The following is a 23,049-nucleotide window of genomic DNA, read 5'->3' as shown; positions in this document are numbered from 1 at the left end:
ATAATATCATGTTTTAAAATAGCTATCTGTCCATCTTGGCTTGATCCACTAAAAATGTTTTTCTGCTTATCTTGTTTCAATTATACCTGTTGCCACCTTGCAAATGTGTATGATGTGTTATCCATTTATTACATTTGAACACATACAGCACTGTCAAGCATAAACATTTACAATTATGGTCCAGGCTATGTAATTCATGATAAAAACCAGTGCAAAGATTTCCCAGTTAAAATGCAGTGATATGCTCTTCGTCTTCCACATTGTCTCTAGTATTCAAATAGAACATATGGGGAACATATGGGATCTAATCCACTTTCTCTACTGTCAACGCAACCACAGTACTTAACCGCTCCCAGGCATGGTTTGACATAAATTGAGGAGTTAATAAAAGTGTGGAGTTATTAAAGACCTTCTCACACATTTCAGAGCAATTTGAGCAATGATCATTACTTGTAGTTGAAGGATACGCCATCGCGTGTCATGTATAACATGAATTGTGCATTTTTGTTTTAGCTCACAGCTGCAAGCAGCCCGAATCTCCAGCTCACACAAATGTGGCAGGAATGGATCTTCCATCTCTCGGTTATACCTTGATATATACATGCCAACCCGGATTCTTTCTAGCAGGAGGATCAGAACATAGAGTCTGTAGATCTGATGGCACATGGACAGGGAAGGTTCCTTTCTGTGAAGGTAATGTATTGCACATCTTCCCTCTTCGTGGAAGAATTAATATTTCAAAGTTGCCAATTCCTTTGTTTCTTTTCATCCACATTTTCTTCCAAAATTAAGCATGTGGAACCTGCATTTTGCCCTTTAACAAACTAAAGGTAGACTTTAGTCACCTACCTGATGTAAAAGAAGTTATTTATTTTATGTTCTATTTACATAGAAATATCTATCCACTCTTGTAAGTGTGCTGTATTCAGAGCGAATGGAATGGAATGAAATAGAATAGAATAGAATAGAATAGAATAGAATTCTTTATTGGCCAAATGTGATTGGCTACACAAGGAATTTGTCTCTAGTGCACAAGCTCTCAGTACATACAACAACAAGTGATAGCATGATCTTAATCATAAAATATAATCATAAATCATAAGACAAACTCAATAGCAGAGGTGAATTCCTACCGGTTCGGACTGGTTCGGCTGAGTAGGTAGTAACTCAGCTGGACATGCACCTTAACCGGTTCTATCCTTGGCGGCGCCATCTTGATTTTCTGTTCTGCACATGCGCAGAACAATCTTCATTGAAAAAAAAGGAAGAAATTCCTTTTCTAATGTGCGCATGCGCAGATCTTTTTAGGTGGAAATGTGTATGCACATTTTTTGCATGCCGAACCGGTAGTAATGCCAGCAGAAACCCACCCCTGAGTCATAGGATACTAAATAAGCAAACAACATAAATCATAGGATACTAAATAAAAACAATCAACATAAATCATGAGATACAAACAAGAAAGTTATAGTCATCAGAAGCTAAGAAAATGGGTAATAGGAAAGATGAAAAGGATGATAGCTAATACAGCCCTAACTAGGTGATTTGACTTTCCCAGGGCATAAGACAGCATTGTGAGAATTAGTTGTTTAGCAGAATGATAGGGGGGACTGACTTTGTGTCTGATTGTTTTGACATGCAATGCCCTATGGTGTCATCTTGAAGGAAGAAGTTGAAACTGTTTATGTCCGGGATGTAAGGGGTCTGTAGATATTTTCGCAGCCCTCTTTCTGGTCCGTGCAGTATACAGGCTGGTTGCAAATGTTTTTTCTGCAGTCCTAACTATACGTTGAAGTCTGTATCTGTCTTGTTTGGTAGCTGTGTCGAACCAGGCAGTGATAGAGGTATAAGTGACAGACTCAATAATTTCTTTGTAGAACTGTATCAGCAACTCCTGGGGCAGTCTGAGCTTTCTGAGCTGGCACAGGAAGAACATTGGCATAGAAATAGGAAAGACTGTATACTGCACTCATGAGAGATTTATCATTTTCTTTTCTTCTCACCTTTTTAATATTATTATTATTATTATCCTTTCCAACTACCCAGGTTATTTGATGTGTTTAATTCTTATTTGCAGAATTTCAGTTCAGTTATGCATACAGACCCTTGGGAGGAAATTGTGAAGAAAACTCCATGGGTGGTTTTTTTCTTTTCTTCATACATTAGTACAGAGGAATATGAATCTGTTCCAGATTTCCAGCACAACAGAAAAGACACAAAAGGCTGTTATTTCCGAATGGAAAGGTCATGAGAGTGTAGGGGGAAAAGCAGTAGATTTCTCTGTCTTCTTTTGTTGCTGATGAATAGATTTCAGAGAAAAGTGACTTCGCTGGTGATATAAAAGAATAAAAAAATTACCTTTATCTTTTTCACCACCATCAAAAACAGGATGGCAAGGATGTATGTGACAGCTGTTTGGTCAGACTTTAAACTGAGAAGGGATTATTATTATTATTCTTTGGTTAATCTTTGGTGAGATTCACAGCCTTTGGGGGTGGTTGGTAGCTCAACAGCTCGAGTCCTAACCAAATACACACACATACATACAGTGGGGCAAAAAAATTATTTAGTCAGCCACCAAGTGTGCAAGTCCTCCCACTTAAAAAATGAGAGAGACCTGTAATTGACATCATAGGTAGACCTCAACTATGAGAGACAAAATGAGAAAACAAAACCAGACAATCACATTGTCTGGTTTGGAAAGATTTTTTTTGCAAATTATGGTGGAAAATAAGTATTTGGTTAATATCAAAAGTTCATCTCAATACTTTGTTATATTTCCTTTGTTGGTAATGACAGAGGTCAAACGTTTTCTGTAAGTCTTCACAAGGTTGGCACACACTGTTGCTGGTATGTTGGCCCATTCCTCCATCAGATCTCCTCTAGAGCACTATATGTATATGCATATGCTGGTCTTGTTGTATTCGGGTCTTTTCCCGTGTAAGATTGAGATTGTCTTGGCAACGTTTTGGTGAGGTCTCATTCACCATCCTCAGGCTGGCGTTTTTGGCTTAAAGCTGAAATATATATATATTTCCCAGATTGGGACCCAATAGAAAGTTCACCACCCAATAGAAAGTTTAATATCTAATTTTGAAGGCTCTAATCTGTGTGATTCTTTGGTCCTAATATGCTGTTGTCTTAAGAGCAAAATAAATAAATAACTAAAAGCTTTAAGCAGATTTTCTTCCCATCTATCTCTAGTCATCACAGACCAAAATAAAAGGTCTCTGTTGTTAGAGAAACAATCACATTGGGTATTATGCAAAAACATTATTTGTGTAAAATATCATTTATAGATACATGCAGTTCACAATTTGAAGAAATCTGAAAATCTGTTTCCAACTAACTGTAATCATAGAAGTAGCCTAGAATTCCACACAGAATAGAATATAATTCTTTATTGGCCAAGTATGTTTGGACAGACAAGGAATTTGTCTTTGGTGCATGGGATTTCATAGAGTTTATAGATTGATTCTTTCCACTACAGGTAGACTTAATGTGCATTCAGTTTAGCTTCTCACATTTTAGCAAATGCAAATCAGTTTAGGGTTGTTATATTGGTATTTGGGAATCCATTTCTGAAACCAAAGGAATGGACAGATAAAAGACCACTTAGCCCACACAGGAATGTGGGTAGGACAAGCAGTTCAGAAGGGAAAGTCTAAAGTTTTTTGAGACGTGTAAAGCAGAAAGGGGAGGAAATGTTCTTTCAGTCTTGCAAAAAAATCTATGAATGTAGCTTTACTATACAGTCAAATTAGGTCCTGTGGCTGTGTTTCCTCGCTGGTTTGCCTCGTGAGACTGACAGTTGTATAATTCACTTTTATTCATTTAACACATCTCTACGCTGCCCATTTCACCTGAATGATTCTAGTGATTTACAAATAAAAAGATACCTGATTAAAAGCAGTTAATGCTTCAGGTTCGAAGTCCCTCTGCCAAATGGAATCTGAAACACCGAACAATCAAAATTATACAAACAGCTCTCAAAGGGAACAAGAGTAATACACAGAATAGCTGCAAAAGAATTGTGATACTTAGAAAGAGCAATGTAGATGCAGCACTTTAAAAATCAAATTTTGATTTCATACTCTACTAATGTAATCATGATTCATAATGATGAAAAGAATTGTGTTATCTCTTTTGTAGGGTCATTATTATAGTACATACTGTTAATTTGAATTCTTTTCATATGCAGTACAAAGGAACTTCAAATATCTTTGTGGCATTAGCTGCACTGATTTTTGTCTTTTGAGTATCTTAGCCAATACTATGTTTAATAAATGTTAAAAGGTTCTGTGTCACAATGGTTTAATGTTATTATGAATGAGTGCCCTGAATTTAAGCAATCTACATGTTCTTACTTTTATCAACAGCTGGTTCTAAAATTTTGGTGAAAGATCCTAGACCGGCTTTGGGAACACCAAGCCCCAAATTAAATGGTGAGTACCTTTTATTCTAACTATAAGTAGTCCTTGTTTAACGACCACTCATTCAGCAACTTGTCAAAGGTATGATGGTGCTGAACCCAGGAGCACATAAGATCAGTTCTCAAAGTTTTGGCCATCTCAGCACCCCCATAATCACATGGTCATGAGCTGGGAACTAGGTAACCACCTATGCTTATGCCACTTATAGTGTGTCACACAATTATGTATATTTTAATTGCAACATTTCCCGCTGGTTTCCCAAATGCAAAATCAATGGGAAAACTAGAAGGAAAGCTCAAGGTTGTTCCAGTAAGTTGTTCACATTTTCCTCAACTTGCAGCAATCCTTGCCATGTCTGTGCTGCATATCACTGGCCACCTGTGTACCTTTTCCACCCAGCAGCAGACATCTACCTGCCATCCAGATGCTTACGAGCCATCAAGGACTTATTTAACAACCAGCTGGGGAGTGCCAGGATTTCTATCACTAAGTGATGCTGCCATGTGATATCACATTTAGCAATGGACATTCTACACCCAATGAGCATTATTAATGGAGGACTGCTTGTACTGCAGCTAACAAGTTTTTAAAATTGCTATCAACAGTTACATAAATGGTCACAAGGTGTTAACTATTCATAAACGAATGCCAATGCATCCAACAGTTTTTAATTCCCAATAAGTGAGTAAATGTATTTCAATTGTTGATGCACCTCGATTATAAAATTATCTTGAGAAAAGAATAAGAAATACAATTCACTAAAAGAATGATACAATTTTGGAATAATTGTATAATTTTCCAATGTGCAAATACTATACAGCAGTATAATCCAGCAAAATATCCATTTGGTTTCTGTTTCAACCAAAACAGAATCTGTTTTAATCCAGTGAGTTGAGCAGAATTGCTTTGTATGGGTTATAAACTCACTTTTCAATGCCTTAAAAAACCCAGTCCTTTTAAAAAATAGTAAGCTCCACTGAAAAGAGAGACCGTACTATTTTAGTGTTTATCTTATGGTAAATCTAGAATTGATTTTTTGGGGGGTATTTCAGATAATAATCTCTCATTGACAAGCATCTCCCCACAATAAAATTAAGTAAAAATTGGGTTTTTAGAAGCTTCACATAATGGTTTATGTAAATGTAGCTTTTGCTTTCTTCTTACAGACCATTTAATTCTTTTTTTTCAGCCTGAATTCAAATGACATTTTACTGTTTTCACCCACTTATATGAACTGATGCATGGTCTTACTATACATATTTAAAGACCTAGGCATTGTGGAACACAGTTTTCTATCAGGTGCATTTTTATACATTTGTAGGAGATGAGGCATGGCTTTTTACTATTATAGTGTACATTTTAAGTATTTTTTTTTCTGGAAATATATCTTTATCAGGCTTCTGCTAAAACAGATCAATGAAGAAAATGTCTCCCTTTTCAAAGATGAACATATTTTTGGCATACTTTCATATGTGATAAACAATATCTATATTTTTGTGTATTTCCGGTATGCCTCTGATTATAACTAAATGTCCATGTTATGATTTTTATTTGTACCCCATTGAAATGTCTGATTGGCTTAACATCCAACTATACATATAATCAGATGATTTGTCGTACTTCATTAATGGGTTAATTTTGTCTCATGTCTTTTGACATTGAAAAGAGTAGCCATTCAGACCACAGCATTCTGAGAGCTAAGTTAAATTTGCTAATAGATTTTGTTTCCTTACATTTTTCTTAGGGCTAGCCTAAAAATAACCATTCCTTTCATCCTTAGTGATGAGCAAATTAATCTTTTGTGCTTGCTATTTCATCTAAAACTGTGCAGTTCATAAGTCCTGTCTATCTTGTTTATACACGCATTTGCAATTTTACACTTTCTTGCATATTTCTGTTTTGATATATCTTTTAATAATATTTCCTTTTAAAATATATTTTCAATTTTTTTCAGTGATCATTTGCAACAATTTATATTTTATACACATATATAAATTCAAAACTGCTTATATTCCTGTCTGCACATTAACCTAGAAAATTATTCTGATCAATTGGTAAAGGTAAAGGTTCCCCCGCATGTGCATGCTAGTCGTTTCTGGCTCTGGCTCTCATTTCCATTTCTAAGGTGAAGACCTAGTGGTGTTCGAAGACGTCTCTGTGGTCATGTGGCCACCATGACTCAATGTCAAAGGCTCATGGAGCGCTATTACCTTACTACCAAAGTGGTTCCTATTTTTCTACTTGCATTTTTACATGGTTTCAAACTGCTAGGTTGGCAGCAGCTGGGACAAGTAACGGGAACTTACTCCGTTAAGCAACACTAGGAATTCGGATCGCTGAATGGCTGACCTTCTGATCAACAAACTCAGTGTCTTAGCCACTCAGCCACCACGTCCCAATCAATCTATACTTAATTACAAAGTTCAGATTCCTCAATAGATATGAAAAGGTACCAATAGAAGAGAATATTTGTAGTTCATGGTTGAACTGAAGATTAACAGCAGAGATCATAACACAATGCCTGGAATATATAGCACTTCCTTGCATGCAGCCCAAAATATGGATCTGATAACACCGTTGTCATAATAAAAATGGGCCAGCTAGACACAAAATCATCAGCAATATCTTTAAAGGAGTATAATGTACTAGGGAGGAAGAAAACAATACACTATTCTTCCTGGATATTCTCATCAGCAAATTTGCAATAGTGGCAAATTTATTGTAAAACCAACCACACCAACCAAATAATCTATTACCAAAGCAACAATCCAACCTCCCATAAGAAAAGCTATGTAAGAACATAATATAGATGAGCACAAACACTGTAGCAACCTTGAACATCAGAAAAAAGGAAATAGATCATCTACAAAACATCTTCCAACAAATGGCTTTCCACACAACTTCATCAATAATAAGCAAGTTCAGAGAGCACTAAGGACCCCACAGATGGTTTATGGTTTATGGTTTATGGTTTATGGTTTATGGTTTATTATTTATAGGCCGCCCTTTTCCCTGAGGGGACTCAGGGCGGCTTACAATTTATGGGGAGGGGAATACAAGACAGTAAGACATAAAACAATACATAAGTAAAAGTAGAACACAACATTCATACATCATTCGGGTGGGGATGGATTACAATCTTTATCCCCAGGCCTGACGGGATAGCCAGGTCTTAAGGGCTGTGCGGAAGGTCTGGACGGTGGTGAGGGTACGAATCTCCACGGGGAGATCGTTCCAAAGGGTCGGAGCTACTACTGAATACAAGCAGTCATACCTAAAAATAAATCCCTGTGAACACATCATGTATTACTTGGGATACATATTTATCTAATATGAAAGACTATATATTTAATATTTTGACAGTACTGAAAAGTCCCCTTTTGATTATTTTCAATAAGTTTTTCATACCAGTTGTATAATAATGAGATTATATTTCCAGCAACTTTATGGAAAACTAACAAAGCAAAAAAAAACAAACATAATAGTCATTTTTAGCAATCACAGTTGGTACCAGAAACTCAGCTACTAAGTCAAGTAGTTGCTAAGTGGAAAATCACATGAACATAAATATGCTTTCCAACACAAACAAGCATAGTCAGTTAACAGAATAACAGAGTTGGAAGAGACCTTGGAGGTCTTCTAGCTCAACCCTCTGCTTAGGCAGGAAACCCTATACCGTTTCAGACAAATGGCTATCCAACATCTTCTTAAAAACATCCAGTGTTGGGGCATTCACAACTTCTGGAGGCAAGCTGTTCCACTGATTACCGTAATTGTTCTGTCAGGAAATTTCTCCTCAATTCTAGGTTGCTTCTCTCCTTGATTAGTTTCCACCCATTGCTTCTTGTTCTGCCCTCAGGTGCTTTCGAGAATAGTTTGACCCCCTCTTCTTTGTGGCAACCCCTGAGATATTGGAACACTGCTATCATGTCTCCCCTAGTCCTTCTTTTCATTAAACTAGGCATACCCAGTTCCTGCAACCGTTCTTCATATGATTTAGTCTCCAGTCCCCTAATCATCTTTGTTGTTCTTCTCTGCGCTCTTTCTAGAATCTCAACACCTTTTTTACATTTTTACAAATGTGTTAACATATTTGGCATTTCTTTGCCTCCTAATTACTTCTCCATTCTTTCTAATGTTCATTCTTAAACATTATTTTTTTAATATGGTAAGGTTCCTTTCCCTTTGACATTAAGTTGGTGTCTCTTTTCCTGTAACTTAAACCCATTATTTCATGTTCTCTCCAAGGTAGAACAGCTCTTGACTTCCTTCTTTGTGTCATTTTTTTGAAGTATTTGAAAAATGCTATCATATCCCCTTTTGGGTATCCTTTTATACGGATGAGCGTGAAAGAAATTTCTCAAACTCATTTGTGTACGGGAAGAAATAGGTGGATAATTCTTGGCAGCTAAAGCTTAAATCAATTTCATCCTAGGATTTTCCTCTATGCACGCAAGAAAGTTTCACCACTTTTATTTATTATCTAGCCAAAGTTGAGCGGCTTTTGAACCTATTATCCATATACCTAAATTACTCAGTGAAATCATTGGAACCTTTAAGTACATAATATTGGCAAGATTATTATTCTTGCTTTGTTCTAATGAGGATTTACTGTTGTTTTGGGTATTACTTATACATTTCAGTGTACAGTTGGCAATGTCAGTATCATTCAATTTGATGAATTAAGTACTTTTAAAGTCTAATGCAATGGTCTACCACTTAGCTAGCAATTTTGGTCCAAGTGTTGATCTTTAATAAGATTGGGTACTAAATATAGAAATAAACAGATACGGGAACTCAACAGAAGTAATATTCTGGGCAAGTACCTGGCACTGCTGTTAGTTACATGAAATTTTATTCCATGTCAGTAGATTAGTGTAAACATTTTGTTTCTTCAGGTTAGCTAATCTGAATCAATCCCAAGTGTATAAGGTAGGATATATGTGCCAGAGAAAATGCTGGCAATACTGGGTGAAAATGCTGGGTGTACAAACTATTTCAAATTTGAAACAGGTTGTTTCAACTACTCTGGAAATATTTTGAATCTGAAACAGCTACAACCTGAGCTCATATTACTTCTGAAACGAACAGAACAACTTGTTCCAGAGTCAGACAAGTGTTCCAAACTTGAAATATTTTGAACATAAAACATTTTGTATGCTTCTACTGAAAATACAGTTTTGCATTTTTAATATTGGCACGGATTCTTTTTTCATCCTGGCTCCTTAGCTAATGCTTTCCCAGCATCTCAGCTGGTTATCATGGTATCTCAATGTATTGATGTTCTTTTTAAACAGAAGGGAAGACTTTCTTTGCTACAACTGTTCACAAAAACTGGCTTAAAAATGTTGCAGTGAAAATAAATTAAAGTAATGACAAAGAAGGGGACAGAAGTCTGGGGATGGGGATGTTTGCACTTCCCCATTGGTTAATTGGAATGAGTACTGGTTGGATTATGGCAGGTACTGAGTATGGACAACAACAATGAAGACACTCCTGGAGTACTACAAGTGTTTTGTTATTGTTATTCTGTAGAAGGAGATGATGTGTATAGTCTCATGGAAGTCCTTTGGCTAGTTCAATAAACTTGTATTCATACCTCCTTTGTTACAATAATTAACTATTTAGGACTATAGATCTTTATGAAATGTCCTTAAATCATTCATAATGATATTATTCTGAATATAAACAAATTTGCTCTGAAATTTCATCAAATCTAATCTTAATGAGAAATAATTATATACATTTTAATATTAGTAAATATAAGATTGAATTTAAAAAATGCTGTGATATGCTTTGAATTTTATGAAACATGTATTAAAATTGTTGGTAATGCCTTATTTACTGTCTCAGTAGAAGAAACTGTAACTAGTTACACAGAAGGATAAACAGGTTTGAACAAGGAAGCATGATTTCATTACAAACTTTAATGTTCAAGTCAGCATAAGCACATATTAAAATGCCAAATAAAGTAACCTCATTATGATGGAACATAAAATGAACGATTGCTTGCTTTTCTCAGAATGTCTTTTTAATTGTCCTTATTCCATAATTTTATTGGAACGTGATCATGTTTTAGTATTTCAGTATTCAAATACACGTAGGATTATTTGCATCTATTCAGATTTAAAAGTCTTAGCCCAGTTTATTGAAAAGAATGAAACCTTTGCCATTGATTTATGCCTGGCATTAGATAGAGCTTAGCTCATCATTCTGCACTTCTGTTTATGATGATTAACATTCATTTATTCCAAAGGGATACTTTGATTTAGCATTAAAATGTGAGAAATGCCTATAAGAGATTAAAAGAAGCCAAGAATAATTTTCTTCACTTATGAAATATTTCTATTTGACATGTCAAAGAATAAACTCAGACTTTAAAACTACCTTGAAGAATTCACAGTTTAAGTACTCCAAGGTTGCAACTTCATGAGCACTAATAATTCAATCCTACTTGAGTCACCTTGGAAAGCAGCCTGAGCTTAATAAAACTAAATCTCTGGTTAAGTAGATATTTTAACATTGCCTGAAATTTCAAAATACAGACTCATAAATAACCAGACATGTTAGAGCAAACAAGAACACCCAAATGAGGTTGCAGATCTGGTAGATGGGACTTCAATCAAAATACTGTACACACCTTTGTAAATGTTAATGTTATGCATTGACATCTTTTGACTCTCCTGTATGAGATTGGTTTAAGAAAATGAGGATAGGTTGGCATAAGACAGATGATTGTGACATAATTAAGGAGTTGGTCTGGTTTCTATCTTGCATCATTTTGTGGGGACTGATTTTTTTTTCTTTAAAGATTTCTCTTTCCTACAATTGGAAATATAAAATAGGAGAGTGTTATGCCTCTTCTATTGGACAGACCATAGAAAGATCCTTTTTCATAGATTAGAATTTATAGAATGGCTACATGTTGTCTATGTCCATGGGAAGATGTTTTCTAATTTTGAATCATAGATTCATCTGGTTGGAAGAAACCTTAGAGGTGTTCTAGTCAAATCAGAACACTTGATTTGAATATGTTGGCAAACTTTTTTTACAGAAGATTGAATTCCTAGCTGAGCCACCTGCAGGGTGAATAGGTCTCTCTGAACTCATTGATTAGACAGGTATTGTATCAAACAGCACACCTTCAAGCTCATAATACCTTCTTTCATTATCCATAAAAAAAGAATGGGTACAAACCATTACCTCATTTAACACTCTAAATTTGTAACAGACATGACTATCTTTCTTTTTTTCATGGCTTCTATGACATGCCATATATAGGATGTTTCTGTTTATAAAATGGATTATTTTGTTGTTAGTTGTGAAGCCATGTCTTACTCACCACAACAACATTTCTCCAGGCCTTCCTGTCCTCTACCATCCCTCGGAGTCTATTTAAGCTCACACCGACTGCTTCAGTGACTCCATCCAGCCACCTCATTCTTTGTCGTCCCCTTCTTCTTTTGCCCTCAATCTTTCCTAGCATTAGGCTCTTTTCCAGTGAGTCCTTCCTTTCTTGGATTATTACACTCTGTTTATAAATTCAAGAATATTTATGGGGAAGCAGAGTATAACAACATATTTTTCAAACAGAGAATAGAGCTAACCATAGCATTTCAGAGCCTTCAAAGAGACACTGGGTTTTCATACTTCCTTTCTTAATCATTTTTGGACATAGTTTGTTAATGGCTTCTTTGAATATGGAGAAACTTTGGAAAGGAATGTTTCATTACACTGGGTGAATTTCTTGACAAAACCTTCCTGTAAATCTAAGGATTTTAAAACAATTTGTTTGAATAAAATAAAATGACACTTAAAATGTTGATTTTAGAAAGTTTATAAACAGATTAAGGGACTCAAGGCCCAGGGGTTGGATCCAGCCCATGGGTTGCTTAGATCTGGCCCATGGGGCCACCATAGAAACAGCAAAGGACTGGCCAGCGGTGCCTCTGCCAGCAAAAATGGAGCTCCATTTTTGCTGGCAGAGGGTTGCAGGAGGCTGTTGGAGCTGAAAATGGAACTCAGAAGCCTGTTTTCTCTGGCAGAGTGCTTAAGCCTCCACAGGCGCCCCTGATACAAGTGATGTTCAGCTGACTATGCCCCCTCTGGCCATGCTCCCCTGGCCTCCAAGATCAAACACAACCCTGATGCGTCCATAAATGAAATCAAGTTTGACACTCCTGAGTTTGAACAACTGTAACAAGCCTTCTCATGACAGATTGTTGTTGATTATGAAGAAAACATGTTAACAGGGGACACAGAAAGTTGGACAGTAAAATAAACAGAAAGTTTATAAGGTACCTGAGAATGGATAGAGATGTCTGAATTTGTAAGAATTTAAGGATATTGGGGTACAATATACTTGGAAATTATTCTGCAGATGTCTGCTATTATAAATATGGATTTAAAAATGTTATAGAAGAAGAAAATATCTTACTGGACAAAATCGGAAGAATCTTACAATGGATCTACAAATGAAACTTTATGATGTCTTAAAAGGGATATACAAATAATAAATTGAAGATTGACTTGGATAACTTTCTTATCTTGTATTTACAAGAGACATATTAAAGTTTTGAAGGAGTTTCTGAAAAGAAACAAACAGAGCAAGTTCCTAAGTAATCAATTTTTGACACTTTAAAAGAACTAAAGTTCAATAGCCTTAAAAGTGAAGGGAAAGGAAGGCTAAATTGATTGTTTTTATCAAAGTTAAAACATATATGTTGTATTTCTGGTAGCTCTTAATGGGAAAAAAAATATTAGGACCAAATGACCAGTCTCTAAAGATTTATTTATGATAAGAGATAACATATGGAATGAAAAGAGAGTTGGGTTGTTGTTGTTTTTTGCTGTATTTTAAAAGTAATAAGTTATTGTGTTGAAAATAAAGAAATGTAAAATATAAAATTGACTTATTTGATTGAAGGTATACTATGTATGTTATTAATGGTCTTTTGCTGATTAGGAAAGAATGACAAAAAAATTATCATTTAGAGATAAGATATAACATATAGGAAGATCTTTTTGTTGAAATATCAGAGAAGGTGATAAATTACTAAAATTGTACTTATCTGGAAGTAAGGAGGGATTTTATTTATTTATTTATTTTCTCTGCATTTTATTTTTATTAAATAATTGGTATGGAAATGTTAAAATTCTTGAAGACACAGAGCTGTAACATATAGCGGCAGAGCACTTACAGAAAACTTTTTTTAAAGTATTTCCAAGATAGAATTCTGCTACTCAATGTTTCTCAAGCAATTTTTTTAATGTTCTAATCTCATTTTAACTAGTATTTGTCAGTGTTCCATGTAACACCCCTAATGACACAATTAACACTGTGGAAAAATGGGAGCAGGTTTGAAGGCCCAATTTAAAAGATGGCTTCCAGATCTGACAGTGTTATTGTAGCTCTAATGTTGTTTAATGTTTTTTTTTAATATTTAGACTTTATTTTTATTTTGCAGTTCCTGATGATGTGTTTGCTCAGAATTACATATGGAAAGGATCCTACAATTATAAAGGCAAAAAGCAGCCAATGACCTTGACTGTTACCCATTTCAATGCATCATCTGGAAGAGTGAATGCGACCCTTACTAATAGCAATATGGAGTTGTTGCTTTCAGGTAGGAACAACAATTATAAATCGCTATGTTTAATTCTCTTAACATATCTACCAGCAGCCTGATACCCATTTCATGGAAATGATGATCACTGTAAAGCCCTTCACAGTTTTAGTGTTGGATATTTTCAAGACAAACTTATTCAAGTAGAATCTTACCACCCCATGTGATTTCGTGGAGTGATTGTGCTTGACACCCACACTGAAAGTGATCAGCACTCAACACATTCAAATGTCTCTCCTAAAACAGTTTCACAAAATGGTAAATACAGGCCTCTTCAGGAAAGTGCTTGGATCTGTCTGATGGTAGTAGCAGTTTTAATTGTAGTTTAATGAAGATTTGTTGATATTGGTCCTACAAATATTTTGCATTTTTTCTGTTGTGTTATTCTAAAAAAAAAATAGTGAAGTGACACACATATATTTAAGAATGTAGTATGTCTTACTCGTTTTATTTCTTGTTCTCCTTTATGCATAGAAGCCATCTGCATAGCATTAAGCCTGCGACTTTCTTTGAACCCTAAACTGGGAAGTCAATAAAATATCTAGATCTGCACAATAGACTATGACCCATAACCTTCAAGAAAGAGGCTTTTTATGATGAGTGAATTGATTCAGAATAATAGTAACCACAACCTCCAATCAATGTCAACCACTCTGACATTTCCTGTTTCATTGGAGCTCTTATTACTTATGAGGTTTAGATCTGAGTTTTGCAGAAATTCTTATGTTGAAATGTCTTATTGAAGGGTGCTTATTTCTGAACTGACATGTTTAGAATTGCACTGCTAAATGTGCTGATCACAGGATTATATAATATATTTTATTCCAAACAGTATTACCATTTAATGGCTATTGAGCAAATAGATATATGAACGCACACTTGATTGCTTAGAAAAGATTGATTTGAACAATTACTTTGAATTTTTTGTTCTTATATAAAAACAGAAAGCACAGTTTGGTATATTTGAGTATTTAATGGTCTGTAATTTCCGGCATCAAAAAACATTGTTGAGTACATTAGATAATGATTCTGTGGAAAACATTAAACAAAGTGAAGCCAAATGGGTTCTCAAAGATTCGGGATGGCTGCTTGTGAATGGATATTTGCATTCATGCATGGACAATCCATCCACATAATAGCTGGACAAGTAAGCATATAGGAAAACTCTAGGGGTTTCAAAACAGCATCTCAACCCTTTGATAGGCTGCAGATATTTTGTGACCTAAGAGAATAGATCTATTTTCGATCCTCATATGATTCCACAGGCCTATTAAATGAAGACCAACCTTTTTGTCATTAATGTGTATGTGAAAAAAAACGCATTTGAAAAAATATGTGAATAATGATGGCTTTGAAGGACAGAGAGAAGGTTCACTACTATGATCAAGTAAACAAAACTTGACAATAGATCAAGAAATGAGGAGTCCTTGGTGCTCTCTAAGCTTGCTTGTTTTGTTTTGTGGTTGTCGTTGTTTTGCAGATATTTCATTATCCAAATGAGATAACATCATCAGTGTGAGTAGGGAGTATGATTTGCTCTCAATTTATATTCAAGTGGCTTGCCCTGTCAGTGTTGGTGGGAGTGATCTTGGTGTTATTTTGGTTAGGTTATTTACTATTAACTTGTTCGGCAGTTCCTTAATTGGGATATAGTTACTTCTTGATTGTTGGTCTGATGTTAATCTTGCTGTTAACCTCTGTTCATCTGGATATTGATTGCTGATGAGGAGGTGTTTTGTATTTTTTTCCATTGGCTTATTGAATGTTTGAATGTTTATTTTATTTATATGCCGCCCTTTTCCCCCGAAGGGGACTCAGGGCGGCTCACAACTCAAACCAGGGAAGGGGGATACAAACAAAAAATTAAAACGACACAAAACAATACATAATTTAAAACACACGACAGTCATACCATTCGAGACGGGGGCAACAATTCTTTAGCCCCAGGTCTGTCGGAACAGCCAGGTTTTAAGGGCTTTGCGGAAGGCCTGGAGGGTGGTGAGGGTTCGAATCTCCACGGGGAGTTTGTTCCAGAGGGTCGGAGCAGCCACAGAGAAGGCTCTCCTCCAGGTAGTTGCCAGTCGACACTGGCCGGCGGATGGAATTCGGGGGAGGCCTAATCTGTGGGATCTAATCGGTCTAGTGGAGGTAATCGGCAGCAGGCGGTCTCTCAAGTACCCAGGTCCAATACCATGAAGGGCTTTATAAGTGACGACTAGCGCCTTGAAGCATATCCGGAGACCAATAGGCAACCAGTGCAGCTCGCGGAGGATAGGTGTTACGTGGGTGAACCGAGGTGCACCCACGATCACTCGCGCGGCTGCATTCTGGACAAGCTCGAGTCGCCGAATGCTCTTCAAGGGCTGCCCCATGTATTATTATCTCTCTTGAATTGTATGTAGATATTGTTTATGTCTATGTGCCTATTGATGGCCGATTTTTCAGATTGCAAGTCTTTCAGGAATTCACTAGCATTTTTGGACTTGGCTTGGTCTAGGATAGTCACAGTTGAAACTATGATTTAAATATGTCCATGTGTTGTGAAATTAAAGAGTTTTCATCATGTTTTCTAACTGGTAGTTGGTGTTCATGAATGCATTCTGCCTGTTTCTCCTACAGATCAAGAATGTAGTGTGTAAAAAAAAAGGCTTAGATAGCTATATCTCCTTCCCAAGTCTCATGACATTGAGGAGAAAAGAGAGAAGTTAGGAAGCATATTCAGACTCCCAGGATTCTGTTACTATAGTTGTTCTAATAAAAGTACCTTTAGGGCTGCAACAACTTAAGATCTTCTTGACAAACTGAAAATGGGTATGGAAACTTAAATGTTTTTCTTACTTTTTAAAAAACCCAAATGGGAAAGAGCTAAGAAAATCATATAAATTTGCCAAAATTAGGTAACTTACCATGGAATTAAAGAGCAGGCAATGTAGCAAGATTTCTTTAAAAGAAATCTAGCAGGGACCAGGAAATTATAGATCCATTAGTCTAATTCTTGCACTCTAACTTGTCCAAATAAATTGGCAGAAAGCAAGATTAATTTAAAATTATTATAAAGAACAAACCCTGTGGGGGAAAAAACTACCATGTCTTATATGAAGGAAAATAATGTGCCAACATTCTTGGAATATTAATAAATATGTGGATAGGATATTCTAAGTAGATATTATACATGGGATTGTCACTAACTAGATTAATGGTAGATTGATGATGTCTTCATCAGACATTCACAATTTATTCCATTCACTTGAAATATTACATTCAGTTTTGGTCGCCATGATGTAAAAAAGATGTGGAGACTCTAGAAAGAGTGCAGAGAAGAGCATCAAAGATGTATAGTGGATTGGAGACTAAAATTGAATATGACTAGTTTAATGGAAAGAAGACAGGGGGTGACATGATAGCAGTGTTCCAATTTCTAAGGGGCACCCACAACCTTTTTTTCCAAACCACCACCACAACACAACAAGGAGCAATGGGCAAGGAAACTAATCAAGAAGAGAACCAACGAAGAGAACTGTTTCCTGACAGCTAGAACAATTAATAAGCGAGATGAAATTCCTCCAGAAGTTGTGGATGCTCCAACACTGGAGGTTTTTAAGAAGAGATTGGACAAACATCAAGCACTGAGGGGGTTGGACTTGAAGTTAGGTTCTTCCAACTCTGTTAATCTGTTAATTTACAGCATTTTGACTAAAGTGGGATAGGACTAATTCAAGGACATTGAATTTGACATTTTTTAATGCTGTGGTTGCTTTTGTTGTATTGAAACTTCTACATTGTAGCAATTAAGCCACATTATGAAGAATTGAAAGGTATGACAAGAAAATTTACATAATGGTAAATTTTGTTTGTTCTGGTCAGTTTAAATTCTGAAGCTCCGTTTTGACTCTATGGTCCATGTGGCCTTGCAAAGCTAATTGGCAATTAGGTCTCTGGCAGCATTTCAAGGGAGATAAATATGAGTGCTTATCAGCCTTATCCTGAAAGACTTTGGCAGACTTATGGCGGACTCTTTACAAACTATTTGTGACCCATTACAGGCTGTGAATAAACATAATTCACAGCTGTTGAAATAAAAAGAGGGTTTTGGGGATTAAGTGTGTGCTTTGTACTGTCTCAGAAGCCAAGGTCAGAATACAGCCTGCCATCCTTCCAAGATCAGTAAAATCAGGACCAAGATTGTTGGAGGCAATATGCTGACTCTGCAAAATGCTTAGAGAGGGCTGTAAAGCACTGTGAAGCAGTATATAAGTCAAAGTGCTATCATACTCAGTCAACTACTGTTGTAACTTGAACAGTCAATGATCTACTGTATTTGAAAAACAATATCAATAAATGATATTTTTATCATTTCAATGAATTCTGGTCTTAACTGGAATACTTTGGAAGATTTTCAGATATGTTTTAGTATGTGGCAATCCTTGTCACCTTAAATGACCCTGTTGTGCTGAGTAATGGGTTTGTATACCATTCTCAAAAGAAAAACCACTTTTACCCAATTCTGGATAATTTACCCAGAGTTGGGAAACACTGAAGAATTTCGCACAAGTAAATTGGCTGTGTTCAAAATAAAACAGATATAAAGAATATATCCAAAATAATACTTTGGCAAAGGAAAAGAAGAATACAATTATATTTCTTGCTTCTGTGTAGCAACAGAAACTCCAAAAAATCTTTATCTCCAAAGAATATGCAAAAAAACCCAAAACATTGCAAAACCACATGATGGTATTAAACTGAGATTAGAGTAAAGTAAGACATCTTCTGTAATGTTCAAGTTGTTTTCATTCTCAGCACGTTTCTTGAATCAAGTAATGCATTCAGATGCATTTTTAAATCAAACATGGTGCAGTAAGTTTTTTGAGCCCAGATATATCTTGATTAAGAAAAAAGCACTAATACAAGTAAACAATGCATTATTCCTAGCATCTTGAGTTACACACAGTTAAGTATAGTCTTGCTTCAGGGAGGATGATTAATCACAGGAGATATACTTGTGTGTGTGAGAGTGTGTGTATGTGTGTGTATATATACATACATACATACATACATACATACATACATACATACATACATACATACATATTGAGGAAAACCTATGAACATTGTAGAGATAACCATCATACATGAATTAGAGCTTCTGATTTTGGATCAGGCACATGTAACAATTCTTCTTCTTAAAAAAAAATTAGAAAAAGAAATATATAGTTTAAATGTATTTTTAAATTATTTTGTATGTTCAGTTATATATTTTAATAGAAATAGAACTCCAACAATACTAAAGAATAACCTTCAAGAATGACTTGAGATCTATTGTTCTACATGCACAGAATCTCCATACAGAGAAATATTATTATTATTATCATTATTATTATTTAGTACATTTACACATGCTGTCCATCTCATTGTCAGGCGATGAGCAGCAAGACTGATCTACTCGTTCTAATTGTAATTTATGCATGGCTACTTTTTGTTTGGTTGCTTTTGATTTTGTTTGGGTTTTTTTTTCATAATGAATTGTGAACTGTTGGTAATTTGTACACTATCCTTTAACTATGACAGCTATACTTGACAGCTAACATTTTTGATTTCCCTATGTGCAGACATCTGGATTCTTGGAAACTGTGACTTTCCAAATGGAAACTTTCCAGAAATGTAATTTCTAAATCAGAAGGATGTCTCAAAGGAGTATTAGATGGCTCCTTATGCAACTCCATTTGCTGTTGAACCCTGCAATGTCTGCAAGAGTGCTCAATCATAATTTGCCAAAAAGAATAATCCAAAGGATTCTTCAAGGAAGATGATTCATTCATCCTGTTAAAACCTGTCAGTTTAACTTCAGCTTCCAATCTTTTCCTGAATTGAGTAATTCATTGGCAAAGAAAGGAGACATCTGATTATAGCTGGATATCTGCTTCCTTTTGGCCAGATAAAATTAGATATGGACAATACTGAGAAGTACCATACAATATAGCTGTATGGTATAATATTGCTTCCAACAATAATTTTACCAACCTCAGAAGAATGAAAAGCTGAGTCAATCTTGAGCTGGTCAGAATCAAACTTCTGGCAGTGAGCAGAATTAGCCTGCAATACTGCATTCTAACCACTAATCAAATATCTACTGAGAGTTGGCCCGGTGATATAGAAATTGTTTATTAAACAGTATACTTGAAGAAATTCTTTTAATTGATTCCCCAAGATAGCTAAGGACAGGGGTTTTATTGGTTTTACTAGCTAAACAAGTATCATACCGAATTATAAAGAAGACATTGATACACACTCCTAGGATGACGTGTTGAAATATAAAACATATATTTTAAGTGGATAGTTATTGAAAGTTGTACTATGGTTTTCTCAATATGCCTTTGTGAAAATGCATTTTGAACACAAACAGCAATTTGTTTTAGATATTAAAGACATCCTTAAATAAACCTTACTTCAGACACACCATCATATGTAAACAAGTTAATTGATTATGTGTCATCAAGTTAGTATGGACTCTTAATAAAGAGATGTATAGCTTCCCCTACCCCAGGAGCATCCCAACTTAGTCCATCAGGTACATATATGACTGAAATTAAGTCCATCCATCTTGCTACCCTATCAACCCACAGGTTTCATAGGTCTTAGTCGTGGTTTTATTCCCAAGGTAAAAGCATCAGGGATTCACCTAATCCTTTTTTTCAAGTAAAGTATGTTCCTGATTTATTGCTATCTCCTAAATGTACAGTAGCCATCCTTTAGAGCCTTTGAAGCATACTAATCAAAGTTTCCTCTCTGGAAAGTGGAGAAATTATGGTTTAAACACCATCTTAACATGGAGGTTGACAGTATTGTTTGGTCTTCTAAATCTATTACCTTTGGTTTTCTAAATCTACTATAATATCTTAGTGTTTTGCAGAGGATCAATGTGTTGACAGTGAACATTGAACAAGGGTGCTTTTACATTATTTTTTGCCAATGGCTTCAAATTCTTTCTCTGTATACACATGGGTTTCAATTTGTCCCTTTCAGTTTTTCTAAAGCAATTACCTTTTGTACCTTGTGAATACACCAATGCATACCTATCTGTAGCTCAGAACTACCTGTCATTTTAGTATCTTTTTACCTATTTCCTTATATCCTGGATTTCTTCCTGGATTATAAAATATGAGAGGGGGGAGGGGGGAGAGGGAGAGAAAAAGGGAAAGAGAAAAAGAAAGAGAAAATGAATGAATGGACATTATGTGGGGAACTTGGGTCCATTGATAAGTGGAAACCTGTACCAGATATTTTCAGATTCTAGTTTAACCCAGGTTTAACACAGCACCATAATGCCTTTAATCTTTTTTCACCATTATATTACCGTGTACATAAACAAAAGTCTCTGTTTTGGTTTCCATAGACCCTTTATTTTCCTTCCTTCCTTCCTTCCTTCCTTCCTTCCTTCCTTCCTTCCTTCCTTCCTTCCTTCCTTCCTTCTCATGAATAAAAACAAATACAAGCTAAGCTACAGGCAATTAGCAATAACTGGATATAACAAAAAGTATCAGAATGATTAAAGGGCGATTTTAGTTAAATCTGAATTTGTAGCAAATTTTGGGTGTGCACAGTGTGTCTCTGTGTGTGTGTGTATGTGTGTTTGTTTGTTTGCACAGGCATATCGATATATAATTTTGTTAAATCATGTCCAATTCTCAGCGATTTCCTGGGCATATCCCTGCTGTTTCCTTAGCAATGTTTTGCAGAAGTGGTTTGCCAATGCCTCCTTTCCTAGGGAAAATGATGGATCAACGTCATTAGACTGGCTTTGTGCCCAAGGCATCAGGCCTCCTGGCTTTTGCCTGATGCCTTCATCACCACATTAAACTGCCTCTTCTAGGTGTTATGCTTACTCTGAAACCGACCACCGTCTAAACTGTTGATTCACAACATGCAATTAAATAAATAGCTATGTTTTTTAAGTCACATAGAGAGATAAAAAATATAAGATATAAATATAAAGATATAAATCTATGATCTTTGTGCCTCCCCATTACAAAGATGGTCTAAAGAAGTTGATATTGGTTTTGCTTACTGGCTCAGATCAACTATGTTATCTTTTGCAGGGTTGTATAAAAGTCAAGAAGCCCGTTTAATGCTCCATATATATCTCATTAAAGCACCGTACCAAACTTCTGCGAACAAACTGAAAGACGACAAATGGGCAATGGATGGCTTTGTGAGTATACTTCTGGCAAAGTCCAATGTGTCTTAATAAAAAAAAATAGTGATGACTTGTTCATGAGACCAGAAAGAAGTCATTTTTTTAAAAAAAATGAAAGTTTAATTAGGAATGTTGAAAAATAGGCTTGCACAGCCACTTGCTGACAAGACAAGAACAAATGTTGGTATTATAGGTTAGTGGCATTCTTAAAGGTCATGGGAAATGCCATTGATTGGATTCAAAGGTAGACTAGCATGCAAGAAATACATCAGCAAACATTATGGATGACTACTTTCTTTCTTGCCAATACATTTGTATTAGAAAATCATGTCCTTACGTATTCATAGAACGGATACATATAGAATGGGTACACTATGGTGCATTTCTACATCATGGTATGCCTGTTTTATACTTATTAGGATGCAGTGCAACATTGATTAATGAGAAAAGATGCAACATAACATTACAATTAGAAAATGGGAATAATGCCCTAGATTTTCTTTCAAGTGTCTATGTCCATCAGTCAGTGTAGTACTGTATCAGTACTACAGTGATTAGTACTTTGCAAAATAGAAACCCTGATAAGTGTGCTTTGTTTCTCTAGCAAAGTATACAGTACTATTGCTTTCTACGTTGATTATAATGCTAAAATTGTAGTAGTTGGTAGAGCAAATAGATTATATTTTTATGTGATCATGTAGAAACCCTACATTTCTTTAAGCTTTGTAATTGACAAAATTACATTACATCAACATGCAGTGTTATTTATAACTACCGTACATTGTAGTACAATACAATA

At 35.5% G+C, this 23,049-nt stretch overlaps 1 protein-coding gene across 1 annotated transcript in view; it reads left to right on the top strand.

Annotated features, from left to right (window-relative positions):
* CSMD3 (CUB and Sushi multiple domains 3) overlaps positions 1–23,049 on the top strand; it is a 791,530-nt gene that overhangs the window by 754,344 nt on the left and 14,137 nt on the right. Inside the window, 4 exon segments of the mRNA XM_032222292.1 lie at positions 514–693; positions 4,380–4,445; positions 13,901–14,059; positions 22,153–22,265. Coding sequence (XP_032078183.1) covers positions 514–693; positions 4,380–4,445; positions 13,901–14,059; positions 22,153–22,265 — 518 coding nt within the window.

The sequence above is a fragment of the Thamnophis elegans genome, chromosome 8, assembly GCF_009769535.1.
Source record: "Thamnophis elegans isolate rThaEle1 chromosome 8, rThaEle1.pri, whole genome shotgun sequence".
In the NCBI taxonomy this organism is placed as follows: Eukaryota; Metazoa; Chordata; class Lepidosauria; order Squamata; family Colubridae; genus Thamnophis; species Thamnophis elegans.
The sequence above is the reverse complement of the archived record's forward strand: the minus strand, read 5'-3'. Positions and strand labels throughout refer to the sequence as shown.